At 34.5% G+C, this 23352-nt stretch overlaps 1 protein-coding gene and 1 long non-coding RNA gene across 3 annotated transcripts in view; both read right to left on the minus strand.

Annotated features, from left to right (window-relative positions):
* Positions 1-17510: 17510 nt before the first annotated feature.
* Positions 17511-20432, minus strand: LOC144970625 (uncharacterized). Its single transcript, XR_013645000.1, has 2 exons — positions 20267-20432; positions 17511-17674 (listed from the first exon to the last, which is right to left on the minus strand). It is a non-coding gene; the product is annotated as an uncharacterized LOC144970625 (long non-coding RNA).
* The window catches only part of LOC144970624 (alpha-1,3-mannosyl-glycoprotein 4-beta-N-acetylglucosaminyltransferase A-like), a 110556-nt gene continuing 106602 nt past the window's right edge, over positions 19399-23352 (minus strand). For both annotated transcript variants that reach the window (XM_078910449.1, XM_078910450.1), the window contains exon 14: positions 19399-20508. In XM_078910449.1, the coding sequence (XP_078766575.1) occupies positions 20494-20508 (15 nt within the window). In that variant the 3' untranslated portion in view covers positions 19399-20493. The remainder of the gene's footprint in view (positions 20509-23352) is intronic.

Consider the following 23352-nt stretch of genomic DNA (forward strand, 5'->3'; position numbering starts at 1 on the left):
TTTGTGTAATCAGTTGTTACTTGTTGTTATCCGTTGTTATTTGTTTTTATCAGTTATTTGTTGTTATCAGTTTTTATGTGTTGTTATCAGCTGTTATTTGTTATTATCGGTTGTTATTTGTTGTTATCAGTTGTTATTTGTTGTCATCAGTTGTTATTTGTTGTCATCAGTTGTTTTTTTGTTATCAGTTGTTATATGTTGTTATCTCGACAAAGATAAAACCGCAGAAGGACTACTTAGAAAAACAAACAACAAAACAACGTTTCATCACTGCGAGGCAGAGCACTTGAGTGTTATGAAGAGTGTCACATAAATAACGATAGAAATTGGAATAGAAGCTTCGATTTAATCAACAAAGATAGATAATGTGGACGTCTCAGGTTTCCCCTTTATCAAGAAAACGCGATGAATGAAACTCTGAAGACGAATTTGAGATGTGAAGAATGGCCTTGTATTTCAACAACGCTATTCTCACATTTCTTATTCCTCGTAAGCATTTCATTCATCGTGTTTTGTTTGGCTATGTGGTCTTGTGGAATAACACTCGCTTTCGGATCGGAAGGCCCTGGGTTCGAGCCTCACTCGGCGCATAACTGAGTCTCTTTACTCACAGTCACTCACCGTACTCAGGTTTAAAATGAGTACCTGGCCGTCAACAGCGTTGTCTCTGTCGAAAAAAAAATGTAATATCGCCTAACAGGCGTCACATCTCATTCTACATGTTACGTCAATGAGTGACGGCGTGATGGGAATAAGCTGGCAGGGAGCAACAAAAGCAATCCAGAACAGAGTGCGCTGGAGAGGAGTCGTTGACGGCATATGCTCTTCCAAAGAACCAAGGACTTAAATCTATACCAAGTCATTTTCGTTCCATCTATAGTTTAAAAAAAATTCTTCGACCATCAAGCAGCAACATTTCCATTGTAAGGTTTCACATAACGATAATAAGGAACAATTAGAGTAAGCATTGGTGACTCAACCTCCCAGTCTGGTGTGGTGTTTATGTCGGGATGATTTAGACGCCGAAAATTGGGTTGAATGTCAACAAGATCCAGGGGAATCCGCTAGTTCAGTTGGTAGAGCATTCGCTTCACAATTAAAGGGACCGAGATCGATCCCGGGTGCAGTCGATATTTTTTCTGACCCCCCTGTCCACCCAGCGGTGATTGGACAGCTGGGTCTGTTAGATCTGGCGGAAAGTACTTTGCGATAGACAAGCGTCCTATCCAGAGATTTCATTGAAGACCTTGAGAGGTCTCTGGTTTGAGAGTTTTTGCCAAGATGAGGGTCATTTAAATCGATCAATATTTGAAGGACGTATTTTCTGGCCAAATATTGAACCCTCTCCTTACCACCTGCATCAAAATCGTCACATTTGTTACGACACAATACACTTTTTTCTTATTCAGATTTATTTTGCACATCACAAACTTTGAAGAGTGATCTTTGTTTAATAAAAAGAAAATAAATTTCTTTTGTAGAAAGCTTGTTTGAGCTTTAAAAAATCAATTTTTCTGCTGGGTAAGCCTGCCATTTTGGGAAAATACTGAAAAGGATCGGTAAGGAGAGAGTTAAATACTTGTTTTTCCAGATTATAGCAGTTCTCCAGTTAATAGATTAATTGCATTTTATATCCCTAAATAATACGCATGGCTTCCGCATGTCTCTATGAGGCAGCGAGGCTAAACGGTATGGTCTTTGCTTCGTACCTGAAAGGTACGGAGTTCGGTTCCCCGACGTGCTATGTGGCCTTGAACAAGTCATCTCGCCCTAGCACACTTTGTGACACTGCACTCCGGCTGACGCTTAGGTTAGTTCAGTCTTCCCTTAGAATAGACCGCAAAGACACATTTCCCTCTTGGGAATGAATAAAAGGAATACAATTTATTTTACCAACAAATAACTTATTTGTATCTTTACAAGTACCATGGAATGGGCTGACTCTAAGACCAACCCTCAAATGTGCCCCCAAATGATTAAACACATATGGTAAACTGTATGTTATTCTAGAGTCGCTTTTCGGAGTCGCCTCCATTCCGACATCGTACCGTAATGGATCACATTTTCAAACAGCGAGCTTTTTCATAGCGCAATATCCACCGATTATGGATAGAGGGCACAAAAGGTTCAACAGCAATATCCACCGTTTGTGGATAGAGGGTACAAAAGGTTCAACAGCAATATCCACCGATTATGGATAGAGGGTACACATGGTTCAACAGCAATATCCACAGATTATGGATAGAGGGTACACATGGTTCAACAGCAATATCCACAGATTAGGGATATAGGGTACAAAAGGTTCAACAGCAATATCCACCGATTGTGGATAGAGGGTACAAAAGGTTCAACAACAATATTCACCGATTGTGGATAGAGGGTACAAAAGGTTCAACAACAATATTCACCGATTGTGGATAGAGGGTACAAAAGGTTCAACAGCAATATTCACCGATTTTGGATAGAGGGTACAAAAGGTTCAACAGCAATATCCACCGATTGTGGATAGAGGGTACAAAAGGTTCAACAGCAATATTCACCGATTGTGGATAGAGGGTACAAAAGGTTCAACAGCAATATTCACCGTTTGTGGATAGAGGGTACAAAAGGTTCAACAGCAATATTCACCGATTGTGGATAGAGGGTACAAAAGGTTCAACAGCAATATTCACCGTTTGTGGATAGAGGGTACAAAAGGTTCAACAACAATAGTTACCACGCCTTTAGGACGATTATTATGTAAGGCGTTATTACTTATTTTTCGACAGGGACGATGTGGTCACTGGCCAGGTCTTTATTTGACAAAAGACTGATGAGAAACTTTGAATAAAGAGTCTTTCCCAAGGACTCAATTTTGTGCTACCACCATTACCACCACTACTACTCCTACTAATACTACCACCACTACTACGACTATTACCACCACTACTACGACTACTACTACTACTACGACGACTACTACTGCCAATACTACTACAACCACCAGAACCACCACCACATAGGCTCCTACCCCCTACAACGCTAAAGAGAAATCACAAGATTGAAAAAGAGGAATCTTAAGGCAAAAAGCAGAATCAACTTACCGATATCACCGATGTTGATTTTTGGTCATCAATCATCCAAAATAGGCAATACATATAAAAACAATGTTGATTAATGTCCAATAAGTCCGAGAAAATTTGAAGAAAAAAAAACACACACAAAAAACAAACACTGATTTAACAACATCCAAATTATTTACACTATTTTACACAGAACCAATCGATGAAACTACTGATGCTTAAGGCTCTTAGAGTAAGCACTCTTTGCCTTTGATATCAGAGCCGGTGAAAAGGTTTGCCTGTGGCAAACGGAGACTCGGAACAGCATGTTGACTCTTGGACGATTAAGGCCGAAACAGTTTCAGTAGACAATGTTGGTCGGAATACTGTTTGATTCTTCCTGACTAAACTAAAAATCCTCTCAACATCAGCATTAGAATGTGTCAGGCAGCAAAGTCATTTTGTGGCCCTAATTATGTTTGGATATTTAAATATTCCATCCAAATTCCTGATATTTCCTATCTCATGCCATTGCTTATCAATACTCTCCCCTTTCTTAACAATTTAACAATATCACCAACTTTTGGATCTATTTGATATTTGGCAAATTCCACTTGTAAACTGTTTTTCTCACTTTCACTCTCTGGAGCGAGACAGGGAAACCTACTAAGGAAATAATCCAACATTGAGTATTTTGCTGACAAGCGTTTGCTCACATCAAGTACAGCAGCATTTTCCACAAACTGATCTGTTATAGGAAATTTCCTGACAATGTACTTCAGTGACATTGAAAATATCCCCTCACATCACAGATAAAAACATCTTCCCGTTCCTTTGAAATGTCATTGTTTGACTTCAAACTGTTCCAATATTGATGCGTTTCTGTGCCTAAAACCAATTCTTTACGTGGTTTCTGGTTTTTATGAACATCGAATTCGGTTTTCAGCAAATTCTTTGTTGCTGCGATGACCTCAGGGTTCACAAAGCGGATGATTAAATCCGTCACTAGCTCTTCTAGTATCCTGCTCATTTTGGGAATTGGTGGTTCCTCATTCTGAAATACCAGGTTAGCTTTTGTAAACATAGGCAGGTTTTCTTTGAGAAACAGACAGTACAGTTTTGAGATTTTGCATGAGAAGAAGTTTGTGATTCTTACCAACCTAGCAAATTTTGAGCTTTGTGACTGTTTAAGGCCAGAAATTTCACTATCGAAATAGATCTTGAGGGGGTCCCACTGATCTAACATTCTTAGCACACACTGGTGGAGTGAAAGCCATCTGGTTGCTCAATATTTTAAAACAGCATGCAACTGAACTCCACACTCCTCTTGACTTTTCCTGAACTCCTTCCTTTTCGAGCTTTTGTCCATTTAAAAGAAAATATCAGTCAGGATTTGTTCAATATCTACATGTAGCTCCTTTGCTTCATTTTTGGCTGCCAGGTGAATTAAATGGCAGGGGCACCACCACTACAGCTACTACTACTACTACTACTACTACCACCAGAACCACCACCACTGCTACTACTACTACTACTACTACTACTACTACTACTACTAATACCACTACTACTACTACTACTACTACTACTACTACTACTACTACTACTACCACCAGAACCACCACCACTGCTACTACTACTACTACTACTACTACTACTACGACTACTACTACTACTACTACAAATACCACTACTACTACTACTACTACTACTACTACTACTACTACTACTACTACTACTACTACTGCAACTACTACTGCTTCAACAACAACAACAACAACAACAACAACAACAACAACAACTACTACTACTACTACTACTACTGCTATGTACAACTACTATAACAGGAACAACAACTTCTACTACTACTAACACTACTACTACTACTACTTACTCGTACTACTACTACTATACCACTACTACTACTACCACTACTACTACTACTACTGCAACTACTACTGCTACAACAACAACAACAACAACAACTACTACTACTAGTACTACTACTACTACTACTGCTATGTACTACTACTATAACAGGAACAACAATAACTTCTACTACTACTAACACTACTACTACTACTACTTACTACTACCTCTACTACTTACTACTACCTCTACTACTACTACTACTACTACTACTACTACTACTACTACTACTACTACTACTACTACTATTACTCCTCCTCCTACTCCTCTCATTACTACTCCTACTCCTCCTCCTACTACTACTATTACTACTACTACTACTACTACTACTACTACTACTACTACTACTACTACTACTACTACTACTACTACTACTACAGCTATGTTTTTGTTTGCTTTTAAGGGTTTTACGGCGCTGGAACACATTTAGGTTATATCAGCGCCAGTAAAAAGGAAGAAAATGGGATAATAAAAAGTTATAGAATTACAATTAAAGCATCCAAGAACAAGTAAGAAATAGGGGAACTGGGAACAAATAGGGATCAGATGTAGATTCCAAGAGCACACCACCAATGTACTTAGTTTGAGATCACCTATAAGTCGCATCCGGACAGAAGCACAACATCCAACAAAGAGGAATACACTCAAATGCTTACATTATACATTGAAAATAACAAATATAATAATACATAACAGAGAGATGATTTACAAGGAAAAAAATATCATCTCCCAAAACAATAACTATGCATTTGACAGTTTCCCTCCTAGCTAGGCCTCCGACCAGGGCCAGGACTAAACCAAGTAATCTCATTCCAAGACAAAGACAGAAAGCATGTTGGAAAACAGATATAAGGGGATAGAAGACACATTATGTACCCCCCCCCCCCCCTGCCCGCTTTGGGAGGTCAGGATCCCCACCCACTACTACTACTACTACTACTACTACTACTACTACTACTACTACTACTACTATTACTACTACTACTACTTCTACTACTACTACTACTTACTACTACTACTACTGCTACTACTACTACTACTACTACTACTACTACTACTACTACTACTACTACTACTACTACTACTACTACTACTACTACTACAACAACAACTACTACTACTACTACTACAACAACTACTACTACTACTACTACTACTACTATTATTATTATTATTATTACTACTACAACAAAAACTACTACTACTACTACAACTACTATTACTCCTCCTTCTCCCACTCCTCTTCCTACTACTACTCATCTTCCTCCTCCTCCTCCTCCTCCTACTACTACTACTACTACTACTACTACTACTACTACTACTACTACTACTACTACTACTACTACTACTACTACTACTACTACTATTACTACTACTACATCTACTAATCGTACTATTATAAATATAAAACAAAATACGTACAATAGACCAATTTATTACATTGCATAAAAGTAATTTTATTTCATGAATATTTTTTTTTCAAAGCAAAACATACAACTTAAAAAAAAAATACTTATAATATCCCAAGCATCATCAACTTCCTGGTTACCAAATTTTAAATCTGAGAAATACTGAAATAAAGTTTTACTGCTGTATGTTGAGAAAACACAATTTATCAATTTGAAACTTTCAGTTTAAATAGAGATCGATAAAATGACAACCCAAAAATGGCGTCTCAAACACTTCAAACGAGACTTTTTGTCAGAAGTTTTTGGAGTTGAGACATGTTGACAAAAAGAGTACGGTCACCTTAATCATTAGATGTTTAAAATAAACATTTTTTGTGTTTGGTCAAATGAATAAAAATGTGATGTGACGGTGTATGACGTATTTTCATGGAGGTTTAGTGTTTGTTTTTTGAGGTATTTCCATGACAACAGGTTCAGATATAAATATGTTTTTGTTTTTAAGGGTTTTAGGACGCTTGCAACACATTAAGGTCATATCAGCGCCAGCAAAAAGGAAGAAAATGGGATAGTAAAAAGTTCTATAATTACAATAAAGCATCCAAGAAATGGGAAGACAAAGGGGAATTGGTTCAAATAAGAAACAGGTGTAGATTCCAAAAGCACACTATCAAAGTATTTAGTTTGATATCACTAAAAGTCTCATCCAGACACAAGCACAGGTCTCCGTTAAGAGGAATACACTCAAATGCCCACTATGATATGATATGATATGATATGATATGATATAAGTCCAGATTTATGTAGGCTTTTACAGCCTTTTATCTGCTCTTGTGCATTCGTGAACGTATTTAATTCAAGTCTCTCAAAACTGGGCATGCCACATAGTGGAAGGAGGTGTCTGAATTTAACTTTACAAACAGTATTTTTCTGTTTCACAATGAGCATCAAGACGGCACTTGAATGCCTGCAATGAAGGGGCGTCGACAACTGCTGCAGGCAGGCGGTTCCATTTGTCAACTATCCGAACTGAGAAATAGTTCTGCCTAAGGTTTAGAGAACACCTTTCCTTGGAGAGTTTGTTGTTTGTTTTGTTTTTAAGGGTTTTACGGCGCTTGCAACACATTTAGGTTATATCAGCGCCAGTAAAAAGGAAGAAAATGGGACAGTAAAAAGTTCTAGAATTACAATTAAAGCACAAAAGAAAAGGGAAGACAAAGGGGAATTGGTTCAAATAGGGATCAGATGTAGATTCCAAGAGCATACCGCCAAAGTACTTAGTTTGAGATCACCTCAAAGTCTCATCCGACACAAGCACAGGTCCCAACTAAGAGGAATACACTCAAATGTTTACCAATCATATAATATAATATGTAAACTAAACATAATATAATGCATAACAGAGAGATGATTTACAAGGAAAAAAATATCATCTCCCAAAACTATAACTATACATTCGACTGTTTCCCTCCCAGCCAAGGAACTCCGGCAAGGATCAGGACAAAACTAAGTAATCTCATTCCAAGACAGTGACAGGAAACAATTGGAAAACGGGTATGGGGGGATAGAAGACACAGCATGTACCTCCCTGCCCACTATGGGAGGTCAGGATCCCCACCCAGCTTGGAGAGTTTGAAGGGGAGGTAAGGAACCCCACCCAGGAATACACTCAAATGTTTTACAAATCGTATATTATAATATAAAGAAAACATAATACAATGCTTGTTTTGTTTTTGTTTTTAAGGGTTTTACGGCGCTTGCAACACATTAAGGTCATATCAGCGCCAGTAAAAAGGAAGAAAACAGGATAGTGAAAAGTTCTAGAATTACAATTAAAGCACCCAAAAAAATGTAAGACAAAGGGGAATTGGTTCAAATAGGAAATAGATATAGATTCCAAGAGCACTATCAAAGTACTTAGTTTGAGATCACCTAAAAGGCTCACCCAGACACAAGCACAGATCCTCACTAAAAGGAATACACTCAAATGTCTTACAAATCATATATAATATAAAGAAAACATAATACAGTGCATAACAGAGAGATGATTTACAAGGAAAAAAATATCACCTTCAAAACAATAACTTTGCATTTGACTGTTTCCCTCCCAGCCCGGACTCCGACGAGGGCCAGGACAAAACCAAGTAATCTCATTCCAAGAAAAAGACAGAAAGCATGTTGGATAACAGATATAAAGTGATAGAAGACACAGTATGTACCTCCCTGCCAGCTATGGGAGGTCAGGATCCCCACCCAGTTATTGGTGGTTTAAGATATTATTCTCATTTGTAACGATAGAATCATAAAATGAATGACATACGTATAAGGGAGGTAATTCCATCCAACACTTTCACTCAATAAATTATTGTTGGTTTAAGATATTATTCTTATTTGTAACGATAGAATCATAAAATGAATGACATATGTACAAGGGAGGTAATTCCATCCAACACTTTCACTCAATAAATTATTGGTGGTTTAAGATATTATTCTTATTTGTAACGATAGAATCATAAAATGAATGACATATGTACGAGGGAGGTAATTCCATTTCAATAAATTATTGGTGGTTTAAGATATTATTCTCATTTGTAACGATGTAATCATAAAATCAATGACATAAGAACAAGGGAGGAAATTACATCCACTGCTTTTTTTTTCCTCAAGAGAATATTTTGGTTTGATAGCATTTTGCACGGCGTTTAAGATATTATGCCCATTTGAATCTGATGCAATCATATAACAAATTAATGCTACGCATGCGTACAAGGGAGGGAATTCCATCCTCCACTTTTATTCAATAAATCATTTTAGTTAAAGATCGTATGCCATTTGTAAAATGCAACCTTAATCGAAATCTAGATTCCAAGGCATAAAATTTGAATTGAGTTGAAATAATTTTCCCGGAAGAGACCCTAAAGACAAATTTCTCCCTCCATGAGGACAAACAGAAGAAATTTATTCTGCGTTTATTCATCTTCATTTCTTTGAAGGGGATGAATCGACGTGCACTTCTTTGCAGGTCTGATAACCCAATTCTTTATGGGCCCATTGTTGAAATGAAAATCTAAAAAAAAAAGGGAAGAAAAATATTGTCCATTGTTAAACTAGGCCATAAGTGGGTTCGGGTGTCAGATCTGCATATATGTAAACGTCTATTAATAGCAACTAAAATAAAGAATCTTAAAAATGTTTTTTTTTCTTGGCTGGGTAAGCTAGCAAGCACCCATTTTCCTTTATTTTTCAATTTTTGAAATAAATATTTTTTATTTGGGGGGGGGGGGGGGGGGGGGGGGGGTTTAATATGTATGCAAAATATAAAACATGTTTTTGCCAGAAAACTGCGGTATAAGGACCATTTCCCTACGTGGTTATTGGTCATGATTTGTTTTGTTTGGTTTGTTTTTAATGGTTTTACGGCGCTTGCAATACATTTAGGTCATATCAGCGCCACTAAAATGGATGAAAATTGGACAGTAAAAACATTCTAGACGTACAATTAAAAGGACTTGAGGAAAAAGTAAGACAAAGACAATCCCATTCCAAGACAGACAGAAAGCAACTTGCTTATTGTTTGTTTTTAAGGGTTTTACGGCGCTTGCAACACATTTAGGTCATATCAGCGCCAGTAAAAAGGAAGAAATGGGATAGTAAAAAGTTCTAGAATTACAATTAAAGCACACAAGAAAAGGTAAGACGAAGGGGAATTGTACAAATAAGGAATTGGTGTAGGTTCCAAGAGCATACCATCAATGTACTTTGTTTGAGATCACCTAAAAGTCTCATCTAGATACGAACACAGGCCCCTACTAAGAGGAATACACTCAAATGCTTACATTATAAATTCAAAATAACAAATACAATAATAAATAACAAAGAGATGATTTACAAGGAAAAAAAAACATCTCCCAAAACTATGACAACATTCGATTATTTTCCTCCCAGCCAAAGTCTCCGGGAGTCAGGATAAAACTAAGTAATCTCAAGACAAAGACATTCCAAGACAAAGACAGAAAGCAATTGGAAAATATGAATAGGGGCATAGAAGACACAGCACGTACCTCACTGCCCACGATGGGAGGTCAGGAACCCCACCCTTGGAAAACAGATGTAAGGAAGATAGAAGACACAGCGTGGTCTCCTGCTAACCAGGAGAGCTCAAAGGACTCTGCCCAGGATGTTTGTCGTATAAAGGATACAATTTCATCGTTATATGTACAGTGTAAGTAGCATTACATATCATAGTCAATGGCTTTATAAACAACATTGGCAACATTTTGAAAGCCTGTGAGGAAGAAATTATACCCAAACAATTGAGCTTTTATATTATATTACATTATACACTACATGCGCTCAAAGTGTTTTGCGAGAACACACATATTATGGCACACACACATCCAAACAATCAAATTCTCAAATGCAGTCATATGACATCATATTATGCAGATTCACATGATATAAGAAGCATTTGAAAATGCACTCATGATACAAAGCCAAAGTGAACCTGATAACGAAAAATGTGAAAAACAATTTGATATATTCCAAAAGTGTGTCAAAGCAACTGCAGAAAAGCATTTACCAATAGCTCAAATAAACAGCAAAAAGGAATGGATGACAAATGAAATTCTAAACCTATTTGAAGAAAGACGAAAATGCAACAGAGGGTCTGCAGAATACCAAACATTGAACAACCACATTAAATCCAAATGCATCGAGGCACACGAGAACTATCTAGACTGGAAATGCTGCGAAATCGAAAGAGAATACAAACCCAACCCCCAACAAGCTCACCAAAGAATAAAAGAACTATCAGGGAAAAGGAAAAGCACAGCAGCAGGAAGTTGTATCCAAAACAAACAAGGGGAACTGCTATTTGAAGAACAACATATAGAAAGCCGATGGGTAGAATACATAGGCAAACTGTACAATGATCCAAATAGAAATGAACCACCACTGAAATTCAAAGAACCATTAAGCGGACCAAACATCACCAAAAGTGAAATTGAACATGCCATTGAACGAATGAAGGATGGTAAAGCAACAGGCCCTGATGAAATATCTGTAGAGGTATTAAAAAGCCTAGGAGATCAAGCAATTGATGAACTTCACATATTATTCAACAATATATACAACACTGGGAAAATTCAAGAAGATCTCTGTAACTCTATTTTCATAGCAATACTAAAGAAAGCAGGTGCAGTCAGATGCGAAAATTTTAGAACTATAAGTTTAATAAGCCACATCAACAAAATACTGTTGCGTATAATTATCAACAGGCTAAGGAACAAGATTAACCCCGAAATCGCAGAAGAACAATATGGATTCCAACCTGACAGAGGGACAAGGAACGCAATATACCTCCTCCGTGTTTTAAGTGAAAGAGCTATACAGGTTCAGACCCCACTATACCTCTGTTTTGTCGACTACAAAAAAGCTTTTGATAGAGTACGCCACGAAGAAATACTAAAACAACTGCACTCCATTGGCGCTGATGAGAAAGACCTCAGACTCATGCAAACATTATACTACACCCAGCAGGCATCTATCAAAATCGGAAACTCTACAGGAAATTCCATTCCTATTAAGAAAGGAGTCCGTCAAGGGTGTGTTGCCTCACCAGATCTGTTTAATCTATACCAAGAAACAATCATGAGGGGCATAACTAATATGGAGGGAATAAAAGTAGGAGGTCACAACATAAATAATATAAGATACGCAGACGATATGGTACTCATTGCAACATCAGAAATCCAACTTCAAAAGATTGTTGACAAAGTGGTAGTAGATAGTGAAGCCAAGGGAATGGAAGTGAATATCACCAAAACGTAATGCATGGTAATACAGAAAAACCCCGAAAACAACAACACCTGCAATATAACGATTCACGGCGAGCAACTTACCAACGTAGAAAGTTTTAAATACCTAGGTTCAATAGTGACAACAGATGGAAGATGTAACCGAGACATACGAGCAAGAATAACTCAAGCCAAACAGGCCTTCATGGACCTGGGAAACATTTTGAAAAACAAACAGATGTCGTTCGGGATTAGATTCCGAGTCTTGAAGTGCTACGTGTGGCCAATCTTGTTATACGGATGCGAAAGCTGGACTACAAATGCAGAAACACAAAAGAACATTGAAGCTTTTGAAATGTGGTGCTTGAGAAGGATGCAGAGAATATCGTATACTGCACACAAAACGAACGAAGAAGTGCTAAAACAAACATACCAACAAAGGAAACTAATGCCCTTAATAGCGGATCGACAACTATCCTTTTTCGGACACATAGTAAGGAAAGATAAGAATGAATACCTGGCATGTTGTGGAAAAATACCTGGTAAACGCGCCCGGGGGAGACAAAGAAAAACACTCATAGACCAACTGAAGGGCTTCACCAACCTAACAATCCAAGAGCTGTTTGAAAAAGCAAGAGACAGGGAGGAATGGAGAGAGATAATTCATGCAGTATCCGAAGCCTGGACCTGGCATGGAACCAAGAAGAAGAAGAACCTCTCTCTCTCTCTCTCTGTCTGTCTCCTCAGACAAACATACACACATAAACACATGTATATATATATATATATATATATATATATATTATATATATATATATATATATATATATATATATATATATATATATATATATATATATATATAGATATATTACAAAAACAAAAACCATGAAATAATAGTGCTCAAATTTACTTTTGATAAAAGGAGCTATCAATAAAATATTTCAAGTGTAATTATGATCAATTTCTACAATATTATTTCGAGCATTCGCTCTCATCAGGAAGTCCTTCCTGATGAGAACGAATGGTCGAAACAATACTGTAGAAGTTGGTCATATATATATATATATATATATATATATATATATATATATTATATATATATATATATATATTATATATATATATATATATATATATTATATATATATATATATATATATATATATATATATATATATATATATTATATATATATATATATACCCATAAGATATAAATAAAGTCACTCACATATTTTTTGCCGAGACAATTGAATTAAAAAAGCACACTACGGACATATACCGACTGACGGCATGGAGAGCATAGAAACAATTGTCTCGGCAAAAAATATGCGAGTGACTTTATTTATATTTTATATTAGCTCAAACCAACATTATCGAGCACTCTCGTACCTACAAGTACCCACCAACACTAATATATATATAGATATAAAATACTCACGGTTCTTATTCAAATGGTTAAAGACTCAGGTCACCTCTACAAAATTTTGTACACATATATAATATCAAGTCAATGAATTGAATAGAAATGTATAAAAACATTATTAGAACCCGAATTAAAAAAAAAATTAACAAGGGCAATAATTAGCCATGAAAACATTTCATCAATCAAGTCATTAATCAATTATTGCTTTATCAACTCCCTTTCCCATAAAACAGATGTACATCCACCATTAACCCTCTCCTTACCAACCACATGAAAATCCTCACATTCGTTACGATACAACCAACAATTTTATCATTCTGATTTATTTAGTGCATCACAAAATTCACAGAAACTTTTTGTTTGTTACAGCTATAAAAACTTGACGCTGTGTTGTACAGATCATTTTAACCAGCAATATTATGTATAGAATGAACGTGTTGCTTTTCTGTTTGAGTCAGAAGAATCTATTTTTGTGTGTTGGGTGTATGAAGCTTTGAAGAAAATTCAGAAAATGACTGGTAAGGAAAGAGTTTAAAAAAAAGATTGGATTAGGTCTGTGTTATGCTTTAGATTCAACCCATCGTCCGTTTGATCTAAAGGCCCGAAGGTTTGAATCTCAATTTCAAATTACACCAGCCGCCCAGGTCAGTTCGTACATGTAACCCATAATTTTTATAAATAATAAAATACTCATCCTCTCATTCAAATGGTTGAGAACATAAATCCCTTCTACCCAACTTTTTACAAATATTTTTATTTTTAGTCACTAAATTGGATTGAAATATTAAAAACATTAGAACCCATATCGCATATTCAACAAGATCAATAATCATCCATGAATAATAATAATGCCAATAATAATACTACTACTACTACTACTACTACTACTACTACTACTAATAATAATAATAATAATAATAATAATAATAATAATAATAATAATAATAATATCATTATTAATAATAATATAATAATTATTATTAATAATGATATTATTATTATTATTATTTATTATTATTATTATTATTATTATTATTATGTATAGTAGTAGTAGTAGTAGTAGTATTATTATTATTATTGGCATTATTATTATTCATGGATGATTATTGATCTTGTTGAATATGCGATATGGGTTCTAATGTTTTTAATATTTCAATCCAATTTAGTGACTAAAAATAAAAATATTTGTGTGTTGGGTGTATGAAGCTTTGAAGAAAATTCAGAAAATGACTGGTAAGGAAAGAGTTTAAAAAAAAGATTGGATTAGGTCTGTGTTATGCTTTAGATTCAACCCATCGTCCGTTTGATCTAAAGGCCCGAAGGTTTGAATCTCAATTTCAAATTACACCAGCCGCCCAGGTCAGTTCGTACATGTAACCCATAATTTTTATAAATAATAAAATACTCATCCTCTCATTCAAATGGTTGAGAACATAAATCCCTTCTACCCAACTTTTTACAAATATTTTTATTTTTAGTCACTAAATTGGATTGAAATATTAAAAACATTAGAACCCATATCGCATATTCAACAAGATCAATAATCATCCATGAATAATAATAATGCCAATAATAATAATACTACTACTACTACTACTACTACTACTACTACTACTACTACTACTAATAATAATAATAATAATAATAATAATAATAATAATAATAATAATAATAATAATATCATTATTAATAATAATAATATCATTATTATTAATAATAATAATAATAATAATATAATAATAATAATAATAATAATAATAATAATAATAATAATAATAATAATAATAATAATAATAATAATAATAATAATGACATGAATTTAATGAGTGGACTACATTACGATCACAATCACGTGACCCTTCTTGAAAGTAAAATAAGGGTTATTTATTTAACTTTTTTATCTATTTTTTTTCAATCTGTTTGTTTGTTTTTAAGAGTTTTACGGCGCTTGCAACTTATTTAAGTTATATCAGCGCCAGTAAAATAAAGAAAATGGGATAGTAAAAAGATCAAGAATTACAATTAAAGCATCCAAGAGAAAGTAAGACAAAGGGAAAATGGGAACAAACAGAGGGATCAGTTGTAGAATCCAAGAGCTAATAGTACCAATGTATTTAGTTTGAGATCATCTTTGTCTCATCCGGATACAAGCACATGATTCAAGAAAGAGGAATACACTCAAATGCTTACATTATACATTCAAATTAACAAATTTAATAATACATAACAGAGAGATGATTTACAAGGAAAAAAATATCATCTCCCAAAACAATAACGCATTTTACTGTTTCCCTCTCAGCCAGGACCCCGGCCAGTGTCAGAACAAAACCAAGTAATCTCATTCCAAGACAAAGAGAGAAAGCATGTTGGAAAACAGATATAAGGGGATAGAAGACACAGTACGTACCTCCCTGCCCGCTATGGGAGGTCAGGAACCCCACCCAGATTTTCAATCTAAAAAGGTCAGCAGGGCCACATAATTTTTGGGTGGATCAGAAACATTCAATCTGGAAACAAAAATGGCGTAAGGCACATTTTGATAATGAAAACCACTACCAATGTCTGTAATAAACACGTGGACACTTTTGATTTAAAGCCTTGAGTTTGAACTTTTTGACAAATTGACAAGATTAAAAAAAAACCCCAATTTACATATGATGTGAACGTTTCAAGCCAAAATAAAAAGCAAGCGTTTTGTCATTTTAACCAGTTAACAAGTAAAGCGCTTTGAGCATGTTAAGTGGATATTGCTCTATATAAAAGCTCAATAAAAAAAAATAAACTGCCTCATTTTGGAAAAACAAAACTTGAGCTTTTTTATAGCGCAATATCTACTATACGTATGCAAAGTGCTTTATAAAGGGGCCCCAGCAACATATAACATGTAGAATGAGACATGACGATATTGCAATTTTTTTTTGGAAAAAGACAACATTGTTAGCATCAGGTATTCATTTTACACCTGAGAATGGTGAGAGAATGTGAGTGAAGAGTTTTTTCCACCAAGGACTCAACTATGCGCCAAGCGAGGCTCAAACCTAGGACCTTCCGATCCGAAAGCGAGTGTCATACCACAAGACCCCATCGTTGCACAATTAAAAACAACTCGTTTAAAAATAAAAATGGCCAGAAAATTCGTCCTTCAAATATCGATCGATTTAAATGACCCTAGTCAAATCTGGGACTTCGGTACTTCCTTGAAGTGATAGTACGGCTATGTGGTCTAGTGGTTTGACATAGAGAATACACTCAAATGTTTACAAATCATGTTAAAAATGAATAAATAACACTACAAAACAGAGAGATGATTTAACTATAACTATACATTCAACTGTTTCCCTCCCAGCCAAGGACTCCGACCAGGCTCAGGACAAAATTAAGTAATCTCATTCCAAGACAAAGACAGAAAGCAATTGGAAAACAGATACAGGGAGATAGAAGAAGTACCTCCCTGCCCACTATGGGAGGTCGGGAACCCCATACAGAAGTATGGGTTTGATTTAACATTGTTGTAATTTGGGTGATCAGACTTTCAAATAAGCACACCTCTTTGTAGAAGCGTGAGTGCCTAATTGAACTGATGAGACGTTGCAAATTGAAACAATACCTACTGCCTGCAGATTGTATATTATGTCTATATTTCCATACACATACAAATAAGATATATATATATTTTTTTTTTTAGGTGTATGAATATAGACATAATATATAATTTGCAGGCAGTAGGTATTGTTTCGATTTGTAACGTCTCATCAGTTCAATTAGGCACTCATGCTTCTAAAAAGAGGTGTGCTTGTTTGAAAGTCTGATTACCCGAATGATTCTGGGCTCATTGTTGTAATGTGACTACACTTTAAAAAATATTGTCCATTACAACAATGTTAAATCAAACCCATACTTCTGGATGGGGTTCCCCGACCTCCCATAGTGAGCAGGGAGGTACTTGCTGTGTCTTGTATATCAATAAATAAAAAAATGAACTTTTATACGGAGCAATACCTATTGCACTTAAAGCCTATTACACGTGATTTATGACAACAATAAAATACTTACTACGTACAAGGAGTCATGACGCCTGCAAAATGCCAACAATATAATAAGAAATAAAAACAAATAAAAAATAATTAAAAGAAAAAAAAAAAAAGTCACCCCCCCCCCCCCCCCCCCCCCGCGATCCTGTAAAAAAATCAAATTAAAATAAAAATCCCACAACATATTTATCATGTAAACAAACTGAGATCATTGTTTTCCATATGATCTACCCACAAATTGTAGGTTGACATGAGACAAAATTTGTCTTTGGATAGTTTCTGATATCTATTATGCTCAATAAAATTAATGTTAACTGGTTTGCCCAAGCAATCATAAAATAATATTATAGTTGAAATCGCATACCAATAATAAATGTTAAAAAAAATGCTTCATAAACCTTACATTATGCTTTACATGTAGTACAAGAACAAAACAGTTTAGTCACATCAGTTATGCGTTGTGCATTCTATCATTAAAGGATTCTGGTGCATTGGAAGTAGGAAGGAGTATTTTTTTACAAGAGTTATTGCCCTCTATTAAATAATATAATATATTACGATCCACTGTCTGAAAACAATATTATATCGGGGTAAGCCAGATATTGGGTGTCCTGATAGCTCAGTTGATAGAGCAGTAGCTCCACAATCAAAGAGACCGAGATCGATCCCAGATCTGGCGGAAAGTACTTTTCAACAGACTAACGTCCTATCCAAAGGGTAGCAAGCAATTGATATTGTCCGTTTCACATTGCAGAAACTTTGGGATAAACTCCGGCTCCATGAACTTAAATGCTCGGAAGGACAGCTAAGCCAGATACTAAAAAAGAGATTTTTAAAGCTTAAATGATTACAAATGTACGATTTTAGTTTTTCGCTTTTAAACATCCATGTCCATTATCCTCAGGTTAACACAAGTTTTCATATTTTAAACATGATTTCGATTTGCAGTATCTAGATCACTCCGACATTTGAGGCAGTAGGTCGCATATGGATTCTTGTTTCATTCTGATATAACAAAATTGGCAAGACAAAATATGAATGTTGTTGTATCCGAATGTAAATAAAAATATCTAGGCATACAATATATTATAGGAATGTGTTTAAAAAAATGTGACAATATGTAAAATTAAATGATTACATTGGGGAAGATATTCACCCTCCTTAAAGTATAAGTAATTTCTGATAATATTTCATTTTATACGGTACTTTTATAGTGGAAATGCGTTAGCATCATGATTTGATCCCTTGAGTTGCGATTTTGTATTTTAATAAAATATAGAGATCCAGATACAAAGTAAATACTTACATGCAAAACTGCTATAAGTTGTGGAATGTACAAAAGTAATGTATATACAAAATAAATGAATATAACAGCTTCAAAAAGAGAACCATCAAAAGGGAAGTTTGGTTCTTTTGGTTTTGGAGATGTTGTGTTCATTTTTTTTTGGTAACACGACCAATGTACCTACCATCATTTTGGCAGTGGCGTTTTTATTTATTTATTTTTTTTGGGGGGGGGGGGGTGTAATTGTGAAATTTGCTTATATGTTAGAATCAGTGAGGCGTTTAGAATATTGTTTGCATGGGAGTAAATCACAGTGGAATCTATGTTGTGGTTGAGAGAATTGACCATTTTTTGCCCATGCTCACACCCACACACACACATATACAAGAACACGTACATGAAATCACGTTCTGGATCGAGCATGCTTGTCTGATGGTCTGAAAAAGCCTGGTGTCCATTTTCTTATTAACACCCTGCATTCTCTTTTTCCTTTTGCGGAGTTGGGAGGGGGTCGAATATCGACTAAAATGTCAAAGCCCAAGTCTGATGACGGAATGTATACTCTCACAATGGGACACAACCAAGGGAGATAATCCATGACAAACGCATTTCCTTTTAAAACAAAGCTGTAGTAGATGACGTATTATGAAGATCAAAGGTGAATAAAAAAGGGCAGAGAACTTTTTTTTTTCCTCTCAGTTTTTTGACGTGGCAGAGGAAAATTGACACAACCGCTCTCTGCCTAATCTCTTTATTCCTATTCGATCAATAAAGATGATCCATCACATGTTAAAAGAAACAAACATTTAAAAAAACCTCAGACACAATAGCAACAACAAAAACAAAAGACAAAAAAAAACAAACTTAAAATAAAACAAAGCGAAAAAAAAACCAAAACAAGACTAAATTTTTAAAAGACATAAAAGGAAAAAGAAACAAAAACAACCCTCCTCCGCCTTCTCTCCTCAAAGAAAGATAAAACACCATTAAAAACACAATAAAATCCTATAACAAATTAAACCAAAAAAAAAACAAAACAAAAACAAACAAACAAAACAACTCCCTCAAAACACACACACACCAACACCAACACACACACGGAAAAACAAAACAAAAGAAAAAAAACACCATAAAAACAAACACATACAAAAAAAATTGGAGACTTCCAAAACTTCTGAAGAAGGTTTCTGTATGAGTCTTTTTGACAAGTTGTGGGTCATCTTAATTCACCGAAAAGGTGAACAAAAATCTATGGCTGAATTAAAAATAAATAATGTAATGCACCATATCATTAATGTATTCTATACAATGTATATGTTATGACGATCGAGCCAATCAGCAAATTCTTTACCGCACTCGTGAAGCTTCTTTGTCACAACACACCGTTCCAATAGATCCTCTGCGGTTTCGGGCTCTTTAACACAACGGGTACATGTTGGGATAGGTGGAAAGTTGCCACGGATGAAATGAATGTAAGCAGGTTCTCGACCGACTTGTTGAGGCAGTTTTGTGATCATAGAAGGAATGAAAACATGGGTTGACCAATGGCAGACATAAATGGGAAGTAAGCAGTAGAGGCTATAACACCAAAATCTGTTGATGGAATGGACAAAAAGGAAACATGGTCGTTGTCAATTAACAGGTAGAAAATTGGTGTAATTAAAGAAAAAAGGCAACATCACAAAAGATTAAGGAAAAACAGCAGATACAGCTTGACTATTATTCATCACGTTTTTAATCTTTTCTTTCTGATTATCACTGATGTCTAAAATTTATTGTTCGATGTATTTTTTTTTCGTCATTTTTATTAGGTATATATTTTAAAAAACAAAAAACACAAAAAAAAAAAGCTTTAAAAATCTCCCAAAAATCAAACCACAAAATAAACTTGAGCTTTTATATACAGCAATATCCACTAAATGTGCTCAAAATGCTTTACAAGGTATCACTAGCCAACAGCAACACTTAACATGTAGAATGAGACATTAGGCGAAATTACATTTTTTTCGGACAGAGACAATGCTGTGTTATAGGTCAGGTCCTCATTTTACACCTGAGAACGGTGAGAGAATGTGAGTAAAGAGTCTATTCCAATGACTCGACTATGCGACGAGTGAGGCTCAAACCCAGGACCTTCTGATCAGAAAGCGAGTGTCATACCACAAGATCACATAGCTGTACCATTTACAACATTGATATGAACGAAAATAGAATTAATAGACAGGATATTAACTAATTTTTCAGAATGGTTTATTCCTGGAGCATATGAATCTTGAGTAAATCCTAATCACTTATTAATGCTATTCCTATGTGTAAATTTTACTGTGTAACCAAAATATATTTTAAGTTAAGATTTGAATTTGCTTCAATTAGGAAAAATAAAGTATTGTTTTGCTATCTCCATGCATTTGTAACTGTCTCATAATTTAAAAAATTTAATCCTTTTATTTAGTATGAACCAGGTGGAATAGTTTACGATTCTTACACTCTTGTTTTTAAAAATTCCGGACGTGTTCCCAACAGCTGCACGAGCTTGCGAACAAAGTTCGAATTCCAAAAATGCAAGAGTGTGATGAGAAATCATTTATCTTACCCATCAATCAATTCCTATTTTGTCATATTTGAATAAAAGTCATCTTCAAAAACATTCAAATGATACTTCTTTTTAAAGAATCTGATTTTTTGTTAAATTTACGCTTGATAATCTAACGTCACAAATTATTATTGTAAACATGATATCATTGCGCATTACTATTGAGGGAGAGGGGTGGAATAATAATTGTTTTAATATCTTCATTTTTACTATATTGAATAATATTTTTTTTCTGTGATATTATAAAATGAGTAAAACGTTACAAGACCAACAAGAGCAATTTCATAAACACGTTTTTAATCTAAAACTAATAGTGGAATATAGTATTGAATTCTGTTTCGTTTTTACTAACAATGATATCGTAATGTTCTTTACGTTTCTTTAATTCTAGGAGTAGCTCGTTATATTTTTAAAGGAATTGTTATCCATTTTTAGGGAAATAAAATTTGTCAAAATTTAATCTGTATTTTCCATTGTTAGGATTTGATGAGTTATCTATAGTTAAAAAGTCATATGATTTAGAGCAACAAAGTTTACATAAGTGTTTAAATTCATCATACTCCACATCATGAGAAACATGATCTTGATATATATGTTGAATGTTTATATTACCTTGTTGAAACAAACAGATAAAGTTTGAGTTTTCTCTTACTGTTTGTCTTGGTAAACGGAAATGGTTTTGTGATAGATAAAAGCAGTCAACATTATTATGTCTACCTCTAGTATAATAATCATTACATTTAATTTGTTTTTCCAATAATACACCATCGTAGATCATTAGAGTTTTATTAATGGGGATGAGATCTCTGGGATCTAATATATCATCGCCAGAATCAAAATATTGACATTAAATTGGGTTCTTATTTTCAAAAGTTTTACCTATCCCTTCTAATACTTGATAAGTCGATAAATCAATGTTTATTATTTCCTCTCTGTTGTTTAAAAAAAAGTTGAAAATAAATTCTTTATCTAAATTATTATCAAAACCACATTTAATTATTTCATATTTGGGTTGATTCAAAGATTTACCATAGACAGACAGATGATTAAATCTAGAAGATTAGAAGTTAATATCAGATTATTTAAAATATTTGTTCTTCCACAACCTGCTTTACCAACAATCAAACCTCTTATAGACCTTGGAAACAAAGGAGAGTTATTTCCTTTTATCGTTTCTTCCCAATCAAGATTGAAAATGTTAATCATTTTTATAATGTATAAGTTTGTAATCTAGGGTTCGAGACCTTTTCATAGATATATTACTCAATGATAATAATAATAATAATAATAATAATAATAATAATAATAATAATAATAATAATAATAATAATAATATAATAATAATAATAATAATAATAGAGAAAAGCAAGGGAAATAATCGCGTAATCTTAACCAGTGGGAGTAATTGTCTGAGTTATCGTAGATGAAATCACACTGTAAAAAGTTATAAGTAATTCAGGCGTAAAAAGCTGAAACTACTCGAGACGTAAACATGGTAAAATTCCTCCGGCACAGTACAGTCACTCACAATGATATGGATTTTTAAAACGTCTCGGTGTGTTTCTATAATTTAATAGTTTATGTTGGAATCATGATGATATTTGTTTAACAACCGTTGATTGACAGATTTGTCTATAGACTACTGTTTATAACACACATGGCAAGTTATACAATAAATGGGATTGGGAAAACCAATCATTCTTCCCCGCCCAAGTTAAAAATGTTAATTCTTTTTTTTTTAATAATAAAAAAAATCAGCAAAAATAAATGATAGATTCACAATCTCATCTTTGAGACAATTACGAAATGTCACTCGACCTGTTTAAAATAAAAACGTGATATTT

Source organism: Berghia stephanieae, chromosome 4 (assembly GCF_034508935.2).
Source record: "Berghia stephanieae isolate SIO BIC M18660-M18661 chromosome 4, UCSD_Bste_1.3, whole genome shotgun sequence".
Lineage (NCBI taxonomy): Eukaryota > Metazoa > Mollusca > Gastropoda > Nudibranchia > Aeolidiidae > Berghia > Berghia stephanieae.